Source organism: Vollenhovia emeryi, unplaced genomic scaffold (genome assembly GCF_000949405.1).
Source record: "Vollenhovia emeryi isolate VEMERY1.0 unplaced genomic scaffold, V.emery_V1.0 DF939151.1, whole genome shotgun sequence".
Classification (NCBI taxonomy): Eukaryota; Metazoa; Arthropoda; class Insecta; order Hymenoptera; family Formicidae; genus Vollenhovia; species Vollenhovia emeryi.
This window is the reverse complement of record NW_011967215.1, coordinates 1,495,211-1,512,468: the sequence shown is the minus strand read 5'-3', so window position 1 is coordinate 1,512,468 and position 17,258 is coordinate 1,495,211. Positions and strand designations below refer to the sequence as shown.

The following is a 17,258-nucleotide window of genomic DNA, read 5'->3' as shown; positions in this document are numbered from 1 at the left end:
CCGAATTCGCTATAAGAAATAAATGTCCGCGGTTAGGATCCATAATTTTACCGCGCTAATAGTAACTGCACTGCAAAAATTGACCGTGTAATAAACTTTGCACTCCTTCAGTTTATTTTGCGTATCCGAATACAAAGTCAGTGCTACACTAGGTTAGTGTAACACTCATCGAACATGATATAAGGTTTGTACTGTAATAGTGCAATATAACCGAATACGACGAGTGCAATGCACTGAAACAGAAGGCATCGATCGAATACGTTGCACTGGGAAAGTTTGCACTCAGTGTACACTAGTGTACATTAGTGCAAGCGACCGAATTCGCTATTAGATTAGCATCGAGACAACTTATTATGCCGCTGTTTTTCTTCAAATTACATTTTTAACAATATTTAGGCTTGTAATCGACCACAACTGGCAACGTGTTTTTAACACAGACAAGTTATTGCGAAAAATATTACCTCAGCCAGGGTTTGAATCTGGACCTTCCTCTCTCTAGGCGGGCGTCTCGCCAATTCGACCACCGAGGCATATGATAATATTTTTCGCAATAACAGCATAAAGATGTTGTCTACGCGTATATTTTCGACTTTTGTGAACTGCGCACCGATACGGATTGTCGGCTGTACACAGAACTTTCGAAACGCAATTTTTAAGTATTCCCTTCCCTTCCCCCCACATGGACACCATTATTCGGTCTAGGTGTATAAATAAGCATCAAGAATTTTTTTACGCCAGTACATAACTAACAATAATCAAGCTTGTGAACTTGTTAACTTCGAAAACGAGGTTTACGAGATGTCCATCTATTCGTCGGTGACTTTCACCGCTTTTTTTCGTCTCCCTCGCATTTCCCCCATTTTTCCGGTACTTTTTTAGAAGGAGTGCCGCAACGAGAGAACTTTTTCCGGCCCGGTGCGTATCCGGGGCTGCGGGGACTGCCGGTCCAGCCTTTTACCGAAAACTCTTGTGGGAAATCTTTCCCCGAGTTCGGCAGGTCTCGACACACCCATGAAATCTCACGCTCGCGCACCATGAAAATTGGACGAAACATCTTGAAAAGTCGTCACCAAACAGCGCACGCATCTTCGAAAATGCACATGTATTCTTAATTAGAAAAAAAAAGAGATGAGAACGTTATTCTGACATTTTCCCCGAGTTTTAAATTAAACCCAGATTTATATAAACCCATTTCCTTTTCACGTACTTTTGTCATTCTGCTGTAACCGAGGAGGAAACCGCTGACCAAAATCTTGTACACCAATGCCCACTGGGCATTACTTTATCTTATTGCCTTATTTTATCTTATTTGTCCTGTTTTAGTTTTTTTATCTTTATAATACCCCAGCAAGGTCTAGTGACCAAACTAATGCTAAAAAAATGCCTAGTAATGCCTAGTGATGCCGCAAATCTATACACCACAATGCCCTCAGCGGTTTCTCTCTCGGGTAAACCGCTGACCAAAATCGTGTACACCAGTGCTTACTAATGTGGGCATTACTTTATCTTATTTTATCTTGTTTTATCTTTATAATGTGCCCCAGCAAGGCCTAATGCCCAAAAAATGCCTAGTAATACCGTAAATCTGTACACCACGATGCCCTCAGCGGTTTACCCCGCGGTTGTAACTCATAGTAATTTAAAATAAGTAAATGCGCGATAAATAATACTAAAAAATAAAATAAAGAATCGTCGAGAGTACAAAAGAACTTTCGCACGGTTCGCAAACGCAGTAAAGGAAGCGGCGTATAAAAAAAAGGAAACAACGTCATCTTCGACGACTTTCTTGCTCTTAAAATTTATCCTGAAAATGATGTAATCGTGGGACAACATAGCATTTCGAAGAACTTTGTGAGTTTTTAAATTTTTCCATACATTTTACTAGTAATTACACTTGGTGTACATTTTACTTGTAAAATGTATGGTGAAATTTCACAAAACTCTCACAAAGTTCTTCGTTTCAAGATAAATTTTACAAGAAAATTCTCTCCGTGTAAGTATATATAGTTTCCGCATAGCAGATTGCACGTAGAAAAACAAAAAGAAAGAAAAAAACCGGAGAATTTTGTTCGTCACCGCAAGCGTATTTCGGGCGCCGAATTTAAAATTCACGTCAATACTATCCGGTTAAGCTTACACTTTCTGACGGCACGAACCTCTGGTTCATCGCACGAGCGGAGCACGAGAATAGACGCATCGATATCTTCGGTTGTTGACCGTCGCCGTCGGCACGAGTTATTCGTCGACGCGCGGATGGATGACGGCAGGAGCCAACCGGGAGGCGCACCCAGCAAGTCACATCTCCGTGCGTGGCTTCCGGCTGCTACCCGTTGCTTCCTTCCATCGTTAACGATCTGCCCGCGTACTACCTGCGTCGTTTACCTTCAGGTGGCATCGCGCACGAGCGCCATGAGAAAAACGTGGCGAGCATGCGATCGTCCGCGTAAAACCACGTTCCAGGGAGGAGGAGGCCCCTGCCGTATTCCGCGATTAATTACTATTAACTGACGCTATTGTTGTACCACCGAGCGGGACGGAGCTAAAGCCCGTTGAGGAATAAGTCGACGTTGCCGCCGATCGTCCGAGACTTCTCCATCTTCCACCGTTAATGACCTGCCATCGTTCAATCCCATTTCCCCGCCCTTCACCCCACCCCGCCCCAACGTCGCCCTCAGGTGCATCGCGTACGACCACGCGGAGCGGGCGCATGTGAACTCGTACTGGTCCATTGCGCGCGGACGAAGAGCCAGGAAACGATTTCACGCAACGACGCTTGCGGTTAAAGTGGGATATTCATTCGTTATAGTTCTCAGAATTGGGGAAAAAAACACATACACGCGGCATTTATGCACAAAGAGTTATTTTTTTCCCTCAATAGATATTCGTTCGACGGCTCAACTGCAGTATTGCAACCTCGTTTTACGGATTATCACTTTGAAAAAATTACTTTCGACATCGACAGTCTTCTCAGAACGCGGCTTTGGCTCCCGCGCTCGGCTTTCGCCGTGAATATTATGACTTTAGCGAGGCGTTAAAAAGAGTCCAGCGAGCGGAGCTTTTTCGCAAAGACGGTACCTAGAACCGCTGTTTAGTCTGTTATGCCATTGCCGAAGACCGCGCGCTCTTCAAAGAGATATACGTGTCGATCTAAAAGAGTTAATAATAAACGCGGCGCGCACAAAACGCACCGGAAGAAACGACTAGCTCTCTCTTTGCCACACGAACATTTTCGCATTATAAACCTATGCATCTATATCTCTGTTGTAACCCAATCGGTCAAAAATTCAGAGCGAGCAAATTGTACGACCTAATCGTACAATTGTAATCGTGGGGCAGTGTTTCCGAAATCATTATGAAATCCTTACAAAATCTCCGTGTAATCGTTTCGTCTTAATTTTCAAGTTTCTTCACTTGTCAGAGTACAATAAACATTACATTTCAACATTTTCTCAGCTTGTTTTTATTTTCCAAAAAAAATTTACTTCTTTTAGTGAATATCCAAATGTATATCATAGCTCACACTTATAAGCGCGTACTCTTTTCATAATAAGACTGAAGTAGTTGCTGTTTGAACGATAGCGAGTTGAAACGTTGATACACCTTCGCGCGAAATTTTGGAACAACAGACTGTAAATTAGACTAGTGGGAAAAGTGAGAAGCAAGAAAACACGTGACCGAATACCACAATCTTAACTGAAATTACCTCTGTAAGCAAAGCACTTCTTATTGTTAGTAAAATAAGAAAAATATATTTTGAGGAAATCTAACAGCTCTCTGAGGTTTAACAACGTTACGTATTTTTAAACGAGCATATAAGAAAATTATTTGCAATTAAATGAGATTATTTGTAGTCGGATGAAATCGTATGAAATCAAATGAAATCGTGTAATCGGTGGGACAACATTCTAGCTAGTGGTCACCCCTTTGGAGCGTAGAAACTCGGGGAAAATCGAGGGGGAAACCGCTGATAAAAATCTTGTACACCAATACCCACTAATGCCCAGTAGGCATTACTTAATTTTATTATCTTATTTTATCTTTATAATGCCCCAGCAAGGCGTAATGCCCAAACTAATGCCCAAAAAATGCCTAGCAATGCCCAGTAATGCTGCAAATTTGTACACCATGGCACAATGCCCTCGGCGGTTTCCCCGGTTGTTTTCGCTACGGACCAACGACTGAACGCTGGACTATTCAAATATCCGCCTGGTCGCCGCGGCACGGCGAAAAGTTTGTCGAAATTGGCGAGGCCGGATTTAGGAAGCGATTACTCACGACGGAATTTACTCGGCCGGAAAACAATGTTCTAAATTTACGCGACAGGTTACGATTTCCTCGTTGACTGCCGTCGAAGCCGGAGTCACCGTCGTCGGCCGCGTTACGCTCACTCGCGAGATTAGATCACACCCTTTCGAAATAACACGAGATAAATAACAGCGTTTTATTTGTCAGCGATGTGCCTCGCGATAAATACATCGTAGAAAGAACGCACGGATTGAATGATTCGAGTGTTTAACACAAAAAGATACAGAACAAATAGAGGTCGGATGAACGGCCACATTTTTATTCGAGCCTTCCGCCTGTCGTTAAAAAAAAATAAAGATCGGAGGAAGCGCCGACGAATAACGGGCCCGGCATTCTCGGGAAGAGCCGCGAGACAATTCATGGTTTTCGGCCGATGACAACCAGGGGAACTCGCCCAACGGAGTCTCGACGAAAGATTTTCTCCCGAGTTTCTTACACGCTTCTTCGTCATCTTCCGAACGGCGATGGCCCTGTCGCGAATAGACCTGTCGCGACCAGCGACATTTTAGCGTTTCAAAGAATATTATTCTCAAATATACTCTTTTTCTTCGTACGTTTTTCGCGCACAAAAGCAACTATCCGTCGTCAGCTGCGACGTTTTAGCTATAACCAATCGTTCAAACATTGACAGAGCTCTAACTTCCATACGACTTCATATATACTTATGAGTTTTCACTGAGCCCTGAACAAATAAACGCTCCCGATGTCCCCGTACGCGGAACTATAACGAGCTACCTTGCCGCATGAGAAAGCCGAGAAGCTCGTGGAAAGGGAGACGTCGGACAGACGGTCGCGAGAATAATAATTCCGTCAGCCGCGCTCGTTCCACTCGCTCCCTCGACGGCGTGACTTCACACCTTCCTCGTGCCTCATAATTCGTGCCACGTCTCGTATCGCCTGCCCGAAGAAGCGTTCTCTTTCCGCGGTAAATCAAAAATACCCCTCGGGGACGGGGCTCGTACGAATTTGCATCAACAACTTTGTCTCTCCCGCTCTTTCTTCTGCCTCCCGCGCGGGACTCGGCGAAATATTTTGTTATAAGAGGAAGGCTGTTTTTCTCGCATTAGCGAATGTTAGCTCGTGATATATAAATTGTAGTTGTAAGCTTACCGGGCGTAACTTGAGCGGTACGCGAGTTAACCAACCTATGCACGATACGCATTCCGCGGACGCGTGCGTGCGGGTCGCCATCGCGCGCAACGCAGCTCTCTCTTTCCATCTCTCTCTCTCTCTCTTTCTTTCTTGCGTTACTATTTATACGTACGACCGGGCTAATTCCTTTTCCCTCGCGTTCATTTCCGATCGGAGAGAAGAGTCGCCACGAGCGACGGTACAGCATTTAAGGTGTTTTCGATCAGCAACAGCCGTGTTTCCCAACATTTGACAGCGAGAGATAACGCTGCTATTGCACGCATCTACCACGTAAAGTGCCTGTGAGCTAATTAGCTAGATAATCCGAGAATAATGCCGTCTGTCCACGCACGAGGGCAAACAAGCGCGAGTTAAAGCATAATCTGCAATGTACTCTCTGCGTCTAGAAACGTTCTACTTTATAGTAAATAAAAAAAATTGTGCAAGTTGACAAATTACATTGTACAATCGTGGTTATCGATAAATTTTTTTAAGCGTTTTGATTTGTTTGTAATAAGATAGAATGTTCTAGATGCAGAAAACACATTGTAGATTAGGCAGGGTTGGGAAAGCCAATTTATAAAAGTATCTAGTTACAGTTGCAGTTTTTCTCGCTAAAAATTTAACCAGTTACAGTTACTCAAAAAGTAACGAATCGTTATTTTGCAGCTACTTTCTTGCCATAAAAATGAAAATATCAAATCTGCATTTGAATTGTAAAGTGTCGATGAAGGCATTTTGTGCAAATGCAAGGCCTAACGCGATCTGTGGAGGTTTAAAAAAATATATAAAGTAACCATTAATGTAACTGAGTTAAATTACAGTTACAGACGGAAAGAAAGTAACGAAGCCTAGAGTTACCAAAAAAAAAGTAACTGTAACTCAGGGTGTCCAGCAAACTCAATGAAAAAAATTCCCTGACTTTTTCAGGTTTTCCCGAAGGCGGAATTAATTTTTCCCTGACCGTTCAGTGCAACTTTTTTCAAGATGCATAATTTGCGTACATCTGTATGGTAAATAAAGTAAATGTTAAATGACGAAGTCCTTGAAATATTTTTCTCGGGAAACAAAAGTCCCGAATTTAAAAAGGTAAAAATTTAAATTAAAGCAATTATACCATCTATGTATAATATATTGTGTAATAGGAACGAACTTATCATTACAAACCATTCGAACCATTTGTGATACCGTACGTAAATCATACACGATGCTTTCGTTTTGCTTAACTGCATTTTGTTTGTAACTTACTAGATAGTAACGTACTTAGAACTTTATCTTTTTTTATAGTTTTGTCTCAGTTGAACACATTGAAATAAAATAACACGACGATGAAAATATAAATTACCGACCGCGCTTATAAATAAATTGATGTTTAGCGAAACAGAAAATTAGTGTACTGAGAGCCAAAGAAAAGTTTATTTTCTAAACACTTTAAATTATTCAGAAAAATGTGAAACGATGTAAAAAATTCAGATGAATGAAAATTTCCTGACTTTTCCCTGACATTTCCCGATTTCTAAAATCCCCCGACAATTCCCGGTTTTCCAGATTTCCCTGACCACTGGTCACCCTGTAATTTCGTTACAAGTAACGAGTTACTTCCCAACCCTGAGGTTAAGAAGATCGCGGGACGAAGAGACCGCGCTTACGGAAACAAACAATATCCATCGAAGGTGCCGCTCGTCCGCTGCGTTGGATTCTCAATCAAGTTCTGGGCGCAACAAATTACGCGTTTGATGATTCCCTCGGAGAGGAGTCGATAAGATTTCGGAGGGATTCCTCCGCGGCGCGCGAGATAGATTCGTACGCGGAGCCGCGATTTCGTTCGCGGTCGGAAGGATCGGGAGGGATCTCGCTCCCTTACGGGGCACCATAAAGATTTATATTTAGAAAAACCTGACGCGACAAAGAGCCCTGCTCTTTCAGCGTGTCCCAGATAAATCTTCAGGTATATGTCGCGTCGCGTTCGCGCACTCGCGACCACTTAGCATTAAATTATAAAAATAAATCAATGAATCATCTCAGGGTGGTGGAGTGGAGGAAAGAGAGAGAGTTGTAGCGGCTGCACGGGAGATGAACGAGATCCCGGCGCGCCGAGTTATCTCGCGGTGCGCGCGCGGTTCGTTAACGACACCGTCGATTAAGTGTCGCGCGGCGAAAGCTTGTTTCATTCGTGCGAGGACGAGCCGAGGGGAGGGTGCGGTCCGGGCAAAAGTATCAGCGATTCGATATATTATATCAGGGGGAATTAAAGAAATTAAGGAGCGGACGGGCCCGAAGCGACGCGCGTCCCTTCGACATACGGCAAGTATATAAATTAACGCGAGGCTGGTCGCGCGGGAGTTTCATTAATTCGACTGGATAATAATAGGTATCCGTGAGGTCTGCGCCACCAGGTCGTTACGATTAGGCGAGTCATCGTGGCTTTCTATAAATAACGGGCGGAGACAGACATCGCCAGGGGGTGGAAAGGGAAACGCGAGAGGGCGGAGAGAGAGAGAGAGAGGCAGCTAGTAATCTCGGTTGTTTCACCACCGTCGCCGTTCATGGTGTCTCGGGCGTCTCCGGGGAAACGAAAAGGTGGTCGACGTTCGAGCAACACATGTCCCGAATGTGTTCCGGACACAGTGGCACGAGGGGACGAAAGAAAAATAGGGCGGTCCATCGAGATGGTGGCCGTGAAGCGTTCGAAATTACCTGCGAGATGACTATTCACGCGACTGCTTCGGTACGAAACGGGAGAACATCTCCACGAGATGCATTCTCTCGTTCGAGCATTCGGCTCTCGATTCCGAGGGAGTCCGATGTTTTCGATCAGTCTTCGCTTATCTTCTATCTTATCTGGAATTCCTTATGGTTCTCAGTTACCTACGTGAAGAAGCGTTAAATTGATTTCCGTTCGGACAGTGGCCGAAAAGCGAAGATTCCGTCCGAGCGTACGCGCGGCGCATCTCGGAATGGCGCGAAAACCGCGGCCGCGTGCGCACGTGTGCGTAAAGAGTAGCGCACGCACGACGCGACGACGCAGCGCGCGACGCGATGCAACGGCGAGGCGCGCGAGCGGCGGGAGGATAGGACACGAGAGGGGAGGAAAGAGGAGAGGAGGACGCGCGCGGAGGAGACGCGCGGCGTTAGAAAGGGAACGAGAGGGAAGGTGCCGTCAGAATGGTAGTGGGGTTCCGAGTTTCGCCGGCGATCTCGGCACTCGGCGGCATCCGTCGTAGTGGGGAAGACTAACCCACGAGGGGTTGCGGAGGGAACGAGCGTGGACGAGCGGTTATTTCAAGCGACGGCTCTTCTGGCACTTCGCCCCGAGCTTTCCTCGTGCACATCCTCCTCTCGGTGTAGTGCTGGGCTACGAGTAGTGGCGCGTATCGTCAGTGTCGCGACGTCGCAGCCTCGGCGAGACCGAAAGAGAGAGAGAGAAACCGTCAATCAGAAAGCAAGGAACATTGTGTTCGCCGAAACGTCGCCGACCGATCGGCAGATCGAACAATTTTGTCGCGTTTACCGATAGTTTTCGAGAGCAACCGCGAAACCGCTGTGACACTCGCAGTGACAAGGGACCGAAGAGCTTTCCGAGGGTGACAGACACGGTGCGTCAGGTGAACGGACCCTTTTGTGTTCGGTGACGGGATTGAGAGAGTCGCGGATAAGGCGGCAATTTTCCGAGAAATCCGCCGGGAGAGCCGAAGGATATGAAACGCGCGTGAAAAAGAGGAGCCAAGGAGGATCTCCTGTAACGACGACGCGCCGGCCTGAAATAACAGCGGGAATGCGCGCACAGTGAATCAGCTCTCGTTCGTTCCGCAGCGGACGCGAACTCTCCTCTCGGCAGTGACTCCAGCGCACGCATTTCCTCGCCCCCAGCCCTCCCACCTCTCTCGTCCTCAACCCTTTCTCGGTCAACGCGGTGCATCGTCGGGTGCGGTGTTCGCGATCGGCGCCGGTGTCCGTCAGGGTGAGAAAGAGAGAACCGGGGGAGCTTCCTGAGAGCGGATTGAGAAAAGCCAGAAGCGCCAGAGGCATCGCGCAGGCAGGAGCCGCAGCCGAAGGAGGGGCCGAGGGGAGTTTTCGGGACGCTGTCGAAGGAGTTTTCTCGGAAAAGAGATCGCGAGCGTCGCAATATAGTGAGTACGCAGCCTCCTCCATACTTAGAGATAAAACTGCAGACACGAGGCGAGAATGGACAGACGTCCGTCGTGAGAATTCGCGAGGTCGAGTCGAACGCGTCTTTCAACGTCGGATAAAAATTTATTGTTGGCGAGAGATTCGCCGTCAATTAAAACGCGTCACTGAATCTATTTCGCCAGATATCTTGGCCCTCCAATTATTAAATCGCTGTTTCTAGTAGAAATACGTGTCGCTCTGTCCACTCAGAAAATCGAAATATTAGGACGAAAGGTTGTGTGACGATATCTACTTATGTCTTTTATAAATGAGATAAATAGACGAAACGATAACGCGATCGATTCGACGATGAAAACGCACGTAAACGTGTACAGCTACATCGCGAAAACGTATTACGTATCACCGTCGGAAGTAGCTGTGGGACCGGGACGATGACGCGCGCGATGTATCGATAAGCTACGCGAGAGGTTTTGCTCGCGTGCGTGCACGCGCGCGGGAAGACATCGTTCGGGAATGCAACTTTAATTGGTATTGCCTCGTTGGTCGATTAAAGCGGACTCGTGCCATTTATTTCCCCGATGCGTTCGATCGCGGGCCTCCAGGATGGAAATTTACCATCCTGGTGGGGCGCTCCTTCTGCACGACGGTACCGAACGGCGGGTGCGTTAAAAGTGTATTTTAGATCCCGGACGAGCGGCATCTTTTCCGATAACGCGAAATGGCGAATGTACGCCGAGGTACACGTTAAACGTATCCACGACGAACTAACGCGACGTAGTAAAATCGTCAAGATAAGAGTCGCTGATGAAATAATTAAACAGCTCTGTAAACCTTAACCTTGGGCGGCGAAACGAGGATTTAATCGCCCGTCCCTCTTCGTTTTATTCATTATTGTGGAGTCCTTCTTCGTGTCGGGGTTGGTAATGAGAGAGCGCGCGCAGGTAACGATTAAGAAACGCGGCGAGGTGATCGGTTAATTAACCGGCTAATTAATTTAGAGCGAAAGGAGATCCCACCGCGATACCGCTGCCGCAACTTCTCTTCGTCACTCTCGTCGCGCTTCGAAGGTGCGCGGCCGGATCGCGAAGGTGGCGTTGAATAAAAATCGACTTTACGCTGGCTAAAGAACAAAGGTTAAATTCGACTCGCATTCTACCGGCTGCGAGACACCGGCCAAGTTTACCCCCTACGCGTCCCTCGGCCAGACCAGGCCGAGGCTTATTTAGCAGGCGGGAGAAAGGGGAGGTAATTTATTCCGGCTTTACTTAATCTCTTCCCTCGCGTGTCTCGACGGCGCGGCCGAGTCTTCTTTTAATCCAAATTCCAGATCGGTAAAGGGAACGCGGGCGCGCGCGCGCGCAGACGCGACACTAGAAACGCGCGTCCGCGTTGAATCTCTCGGCGGTGAGTCAGAATATCGTGGAGAGTAAATCGCTCGCGACTCGGCGATCGTTTGCCACGCTTCTGGCTACGCCGCGCCAGGCATTTCGTAGAGTAATGGCGCTTCGGAGCGCTTAATCTCCGGCTAAGACCAAGTCGCTCGACTAAAGTTGTCGCGGAGCGTCGAGAGAAACGCGCTCGAACCTCAGAGATGTCCCGGGGATACCTTCCCTCGCCGCTTGACTCGGGCACCAAAATAATCGTCGGTTTTAACGCGCGGCGCTTTTTCTTAAATTACACCTAAACCCGGCACGCGAGATGGACTGGAAGTGCCCGCGGAGAGATTGTCTCGAGCGAATCATCAAGCGAGCAACTGCGTTCGCTTCCGGTGTTTACACGAGCAAAACGCCGCCGGGCCGAGCAGGTCCGGCGCGAACGATAATATACACGCTCCAGATGAATTACACGCGCGGTTTCTCTGCCTCCCGTATTGTCCGCGATCGCGTGGCACGCATGAGTCTTCCTCGCATCCGGTGACATCCAGCCGGGTCTCTCTTGCGAAATTGCTGATTAACGTCTCTCTCCGGGACAAGATTCAGACGTTTCACCGAACCCCCAAACGGTTATCGGTTTCGCGCAAATAACCGTTTGACGTGCAGTCTAGTCTTGTAAACTTTCCAAGATCTTTCCAAAACATTCTCACAGGTTGTGCTATTGAATTTACAAATCCTCGATCTGAATATCTCTTCGCTAAAGACCGAGCAAAAGTGCACGTTCGTAGGGCTCTCTTAAATACTTCTGTATGGCTGACAATGAGCGAGCGTGACCTGGGCATATAACCGCAACAAAAATCGGAGCTCTGACTGGCGTCTTCTCAATGCGAGCGTCCTCGATCGGTGCAACAACTGTGCAACATGTGTACAGTGCGGCGCATTGTATTTCCTCGGTCCTTCGTCCTTTCGATTCTTTCCTGCGCACTCCGCCGTGAGCAGGAACGCGTTCAAGTGCCCCACGAAAAATTTATTTCATGCGAATGCGAAACGAGAGAGCGAGACGGGAGATTCGGAAATCGAGCGAGAGAGAGAGAGAGAGAGAGAGGACGGGCGGGTGGACGATCGAGGCGGGAGGCAGGATTGAAATTGCAAGTAAGCTCATAAGAAGCGAGCTACGATTTATTTGACGCGTCGCGCCGACCGCGGGCGAGCTAGAGTGGTTTATTTTATAAGACCAGATTGCTGGCCTCGCTCCGCCGGAATAGAATAATGAACGTTTCTCTCCATCCTTCGTAGTACAGCCTCCTCCTTCTCTCCTCCGCCGTCCGAACGCGGAATCCTCTCCCCTCCCCGCCCTTTCCACCCTTCCTCACGAAAGTCGAGTGTCGTTCAAGAACGCTCTTCGTATTGGATCACGTGATCACCGGCTCCCTTTCTCGAGCGAGCGTGGATTAAATCGCAACTTTTTCTTCCGTCGAGCGTAACGCGACAGGAAGAAATTCATAGAGTCTAGACGATTCGGCGACTTTGTTATTTTGCAATATGGATCCTTATCTCAGGATACCTCGCAATTTATAGATCCTTGTATTCGAATGTGCTCGGACGGAAAACTACATAATTCGGGACGAGGGCGAGACCGTTCGCCGGCCGGTTTCGTCCCTCGCAATCGCCGCGGCTTATCGATTCGTCGCGCGATCGAATTAACGATAACGACCGTTAAAAGCGAGTTACATAGTTAATCCTTCGCGCACAGATCGCACCGCTAAATCGCTCGGTGAAACCAGGACGAGGAGACGGTACCCAATTACGTTCGACATGGAGAATTCCAAGTAAGGACTTACCGGTCGGTGGAGCGATGATTCTTTCGGCGCCGTCCGTCGACCCGCGTCGGAAGACCGGCCAAGCACGAGAGATCTTAGCCGGACGTGGCACTTGTTCCGATTTCTTGTTCCGCATCGGACTTTCTGTCAGAGCCTGAAAGCAAAAAGCCTATGATTACGGCGCGATCATAGATAATTACAGTCCACTGTTAAAGACTCAATGATATTGTTACTTCTATCACGGTAGTGAAATTTACTATTTCAACACAAATTCTAGTTTAAAAAGCATCCTTTCGTTAAACCTATTTTCTGGTTTCTCACAACTCGGTTGTTTATTAATTTAATTAACGACATATTGAATAGGGGCGGTGGCGGCTACTCATCGAGTGCAAGCTAATAGTGTTGATATATTTGATCACTAATGTGATCACCAGTTAATTAAATCGCACGATTTAAACGGCTCGATCATTGCGAAACGTAAAAACGATCGAGTTTTATTGGTGACGAACAGTCGATACTGGACACTCGAAGGTTCAACGAAACAGCGAAAATTGGTTGAAAAAAAAATGGACAATTTTAAACGCGGATAAATATTGCTTTTCACGCGTTAATATATCCCTCCGACTCTTTGACGCGCATCGCGGCGCATTATGAGATTCGCCATGGCCGCTGATGTACCGGCGTTGCCGCGAAATTTATTAATAACCGCCAGACACGCGCGCGTACGTATTTATATATTTACGAAGGCGCAGGCACTGCCTTCGAAATGGATTCCGAGAAGAAAAACTCTGCCTACGCGCGCGCGGCTTTACGCCGATTAAACAACGGCGTCGGGCGCGCTGCGCGCGTTACAAAGTTTTTGCAATAGAATGCCTCGGATATGGCGAGCGTTAAAGTGGCATGTGCAATGAGTATAAATCACGCGCCGGCCTGTGTCAAACGTGGGCCATCGGTGCCGTTATATGAAGTACGACGGTATTGCGAAAACAGTCTATTAAGAGAGAACGAGGCGTGATCGGAGCTTGTCGTCTACGCGGAATCACGAGATTCGAGATGACAAATGGTGCACGCGAGTCCATCAAGACTGTCCCCTTTAGCTCCTAAAGTCTCGCGTCGCCACCGGCAGGAATCCTCCAATGGATTTTATCCTTTTGCCACTGCGTGCATTTGACAAAAAGAAATATTATATATTTACCAACCGATATCCCAAATGTGAACAAAAAAGGGCACATTGAATCTCCCGAGGCCGGCGAAGTTTTCTCCGCGACGAGTCCAACGAGCCCGAGCGATAGCGCGCCCGGCACGAAATTAGCATCGAAATATCCGCCTTAGCCGCCGAACCAGCAACGATGTTATCCCCGAGTGCGTCCGTTCCGGTCGAACTCGGGCGACTGCGAGAGATCGAATTGTCAGAAGCGGCGCGTATAAATTCGTCACGTTCGCTCGTGGTTACCCGACTTAACCGACTGCTGATTTTTTTTTTCTTCAAAGCCGCAGCCGCCTCGCCATCGCCATCGGGACCGCGAGATCGTCCCGCGTTTGCATACATTTCCGCCTTCGGCAATCGTGTAACGTTTCGCACCTTCGACCCACGCTCGCTTCCAGCCGATCGCTGTTTTTGGTGACACGCACTGCGGTTATCTAACGGAGCTATTTTATTTAAACTGGCCGACGTCGTCGGCGATAAATATCTCAACGCTATTTGCGTATACTCGACGATTAGAGAAACATCCCTAAATTTCCGAGTTTTCCGTTTATCTCTACACGACTCGCTGGAATGATGCAACCACAGGTTATTTCGATGCTGGTGGAAATCGTGAGTCGCAACAGAACTTCAACCACGGATAAAAAGGAAACTGTACAATGTTTCTGCGATTCAGCTTGGGAGGAAGTGCGATAACAAAGTAACTTTAATACACGCTTATTACACATCAACAGCAAGATACCTGTATATATCGCAGATAAATTTCGTGAGCCGCCATAATTATATACAAGTCAATATTTATGACAGCCAAGTGGCTTATAGATGAGACCGATTGCCGCGTATATGCGCTACCGATTTATCGGCTGGAATCTGAATTCACTAATTGCCGTGCTCGCTGCACGTAATGTTTCGTGTAAGACAAAACGACTCTATTCGCGGCACTGGATAATACATCGCGTAACAGCGAAAGAATAGACCGCCAGAAGCTTAATGAGTCGTCCTCCCCCGCGAGCTACCGAAGGGAGGCAAAGTGCCGCTCTCATTTTATACTCGAAGAGTCACGCATCGTCTTGATTAAAAAAAAAAAGCATAAGGAGACGGGAAGGAATCTTAATAGAAATACACACGAATCGGCCGGATACTTATTAATGCCTGTTAATTAAATTAATTAATTTTCTTTTTAGAAACGCGAAGTGAGGATTATTTCGCCGCCGGAAGATCAGAGATAGAAACAATAATTATCATTCTGCGTGCACGAACTCGCGGAGCTGTATATAAATACGCGATACCGGATACAGCGGAGTGCTCTGGGAAAAGAAAGACAGTTAGCAACCCATTTTGGGGCCCACGATTAGTAATCGAATTATTTGGATTGTTCGTAACACTCTAATCTTTTACCCCGCGTAACTAAAAATCGCAATTGGCTGTTCTATCTGCGTCCAAGATTTTTAAGTAATACTAATCAATTCACTCAATTAGTTCTATCGACATTCAGTAGCGCAAAGATAATTTTCACTCAAGAGGCACTAACCGAAATATTAAGTCGCCTAACTACCAAAAAAACGGTCAAAAATTTGCCCAGAGTCGAGTTACGAACAATCCAAATAATTCCATTACTAATTGTGGGTCCTAAAATGGGTTGCTGTCTTTTTTTCCCCCTAGCGTACGGAGGTTTCGGGCCTCCACTAGACACCGGCGAGGAGTGTCGGGAGTTGCGCGCTTCCGCTTGTCGACAGGTAGTTGTTCGGCGAACGCTCCTCTCTCTCTCTCCCTGATAGAGAACGATAGGAGACGAGAAGACGAGAAGCGCTACAAGGGCACCGCTAACGAGACGGGGAGATTATACACGGGACCACGGGCGGAGAGACTGTTACGACGTAACAGGTTATTTGTTCAACGCGGTTCATCGCGCCGTCCGCTCGGTGGTTGAGAAGAACGGACGAGGGATGGGGAGATGAGAGCGCGCGGAACTCTCCTCTCGATACTTTTCATCGACAGGTGGACCCTGTCGGGGTTTTACGCGCCGGCTGCGCACGAGACGCGTGCCACGGGTGACGATTCGACGATACAGGCTCTGGCCGCCCTCCCTCGTTTCTTCCTCGTGCCTCTTGCTCCCGCGCGTTTCGGCCTAACCGTCGTTCGCCCCCGATCACGCAGGCTGAACGCGTAAACCGGCAAAACCGCCGCAAAAGCGCCGAACGACCGCGGCGAGTCGCGCGATTACGCGCGAGAGAACGGGAGGATAAATCGCGAATTTCGCCCGCTGGGCATCTCGCGGCGATCGGATACGTTTATAGCGCGTTCGATTTATCGGCGTGAACTCCGGAGAAATTGAGCGGAGGTCGGAAACCTCCGATATTTCTCCGTCGCGTTTGCTTAACGAGCTCACGTCGTAAAATCCATTGTAGCCGGTTATTCAAAGGACATTTATCGTGGATGCGCGATAAATCGTGGAACCTTTGTCAGCGCGACGGTGGCGGGATGGATGGAGGCAGGCAGGCCTTATGCACCTACTCTACGGGGGCTGATAATGCGAGTCCCTAATAGGTTGACCACATAATAATACCGGCCGCGCGCGGCTGCGCGGAGTGCCGCGATTAAGAGAGCGCGGACGGCTCTCCGGTCCCACGTCCCGTTTTCTTCGAGCCTTAAGTGGTCGCGTGAAAAAGAGCTAGGTAGGCATTTAGGATCGAGCGTCAGGCGCAAGAAGACCGAGTGGCTGAAAGTCGAGATGGAAAATGGAGAGCGGACCAGAGTGTCTGACAAGAAAAATCCCGAGATGACGCGAAACGATAATTTACGTAATTGTATCAATATAGTAACGTGTTTAGTTTGTATGATCGTTCCTTAAAAGCGAGCGCGTCGTAATATCCATATGGATACACGCGAGGAATCGACGTCGAGCGTTGTAACGTTCCAAAGGTTCCGACGAATCTCAAGGAAAAGAAAGGGGCTCATCAATCTCTGGACCTCGTTGCGCTTGTTCCGCCAATTACGTTACGACAATGCGACGTGGTTCGCGGACGGTAAACAAAAGGGGGGCCTGCACCGCTACTTGTCTGCAGCGCTTCCTAGAATGCATCACGAGGGGAGCGCGCGAGCTAAAAGCCCAAGAAGAAGACATCTGCGCGCGAGCACGACGTCAAGTCTCCGGTGGTCCGTTGTTCGAGAAATGTTGATTTGCCAAATTTTATTGCGGCTGCACGTAACGAAATTATAAGTTTCTCTAGGCGCGCGCGTTTGTCGCGAGGAAAACGCTACACGTCCGCTAACGCTCACGTTCAGCTGCGTTGA

At 47.8% G+C, this 17,258-nt stretch overlaps 2 protein-coding genes across 4 annotated transcripts in view; one reads left to right on the top strand and one right to left on the bottom strand.

The window, feature by feature from the left end:
• The window catches only part of LOC105565533, a 71,228-nt gene that overhangs the window by 13,000 nt on the left and 40,970 nt on the right, over positions 1-17,258 (bottom strand). Inside the window, exon 2 of one of the 2 annotated variants that reach the window (XM_012018814.1) lies at positions 12,782-12,914. In XM_012018814.1, coding sequence (XP_011874204.1) covers positions 12,782-12,914 — 133 coding nt within the window. Of the gene's footprint in view, positions 1-11,172; positions 12,915-17,258 lie in introns of those variants that run through there. The other variant, XM_012018813.1, reaches the window with a different exon arrangement.
• Positions 8,931-17,258, top strand: part of LOC105565532 (fibroblast growth factor receptor homolog 1-like) — a 44,660-nt gene continuing 36,332 nt past the window's right edge. For both annotated transcript variants that reach the window (XM_012018811.1, XM_012018812.1), the window contains exon 1: positions 8,931-9,566. The gene's annotated coding sequence lies outside the window, so the exon portion shown is untranslated. The remainder of the gene's footprint in view (positions 9,567-17,258) is intronic.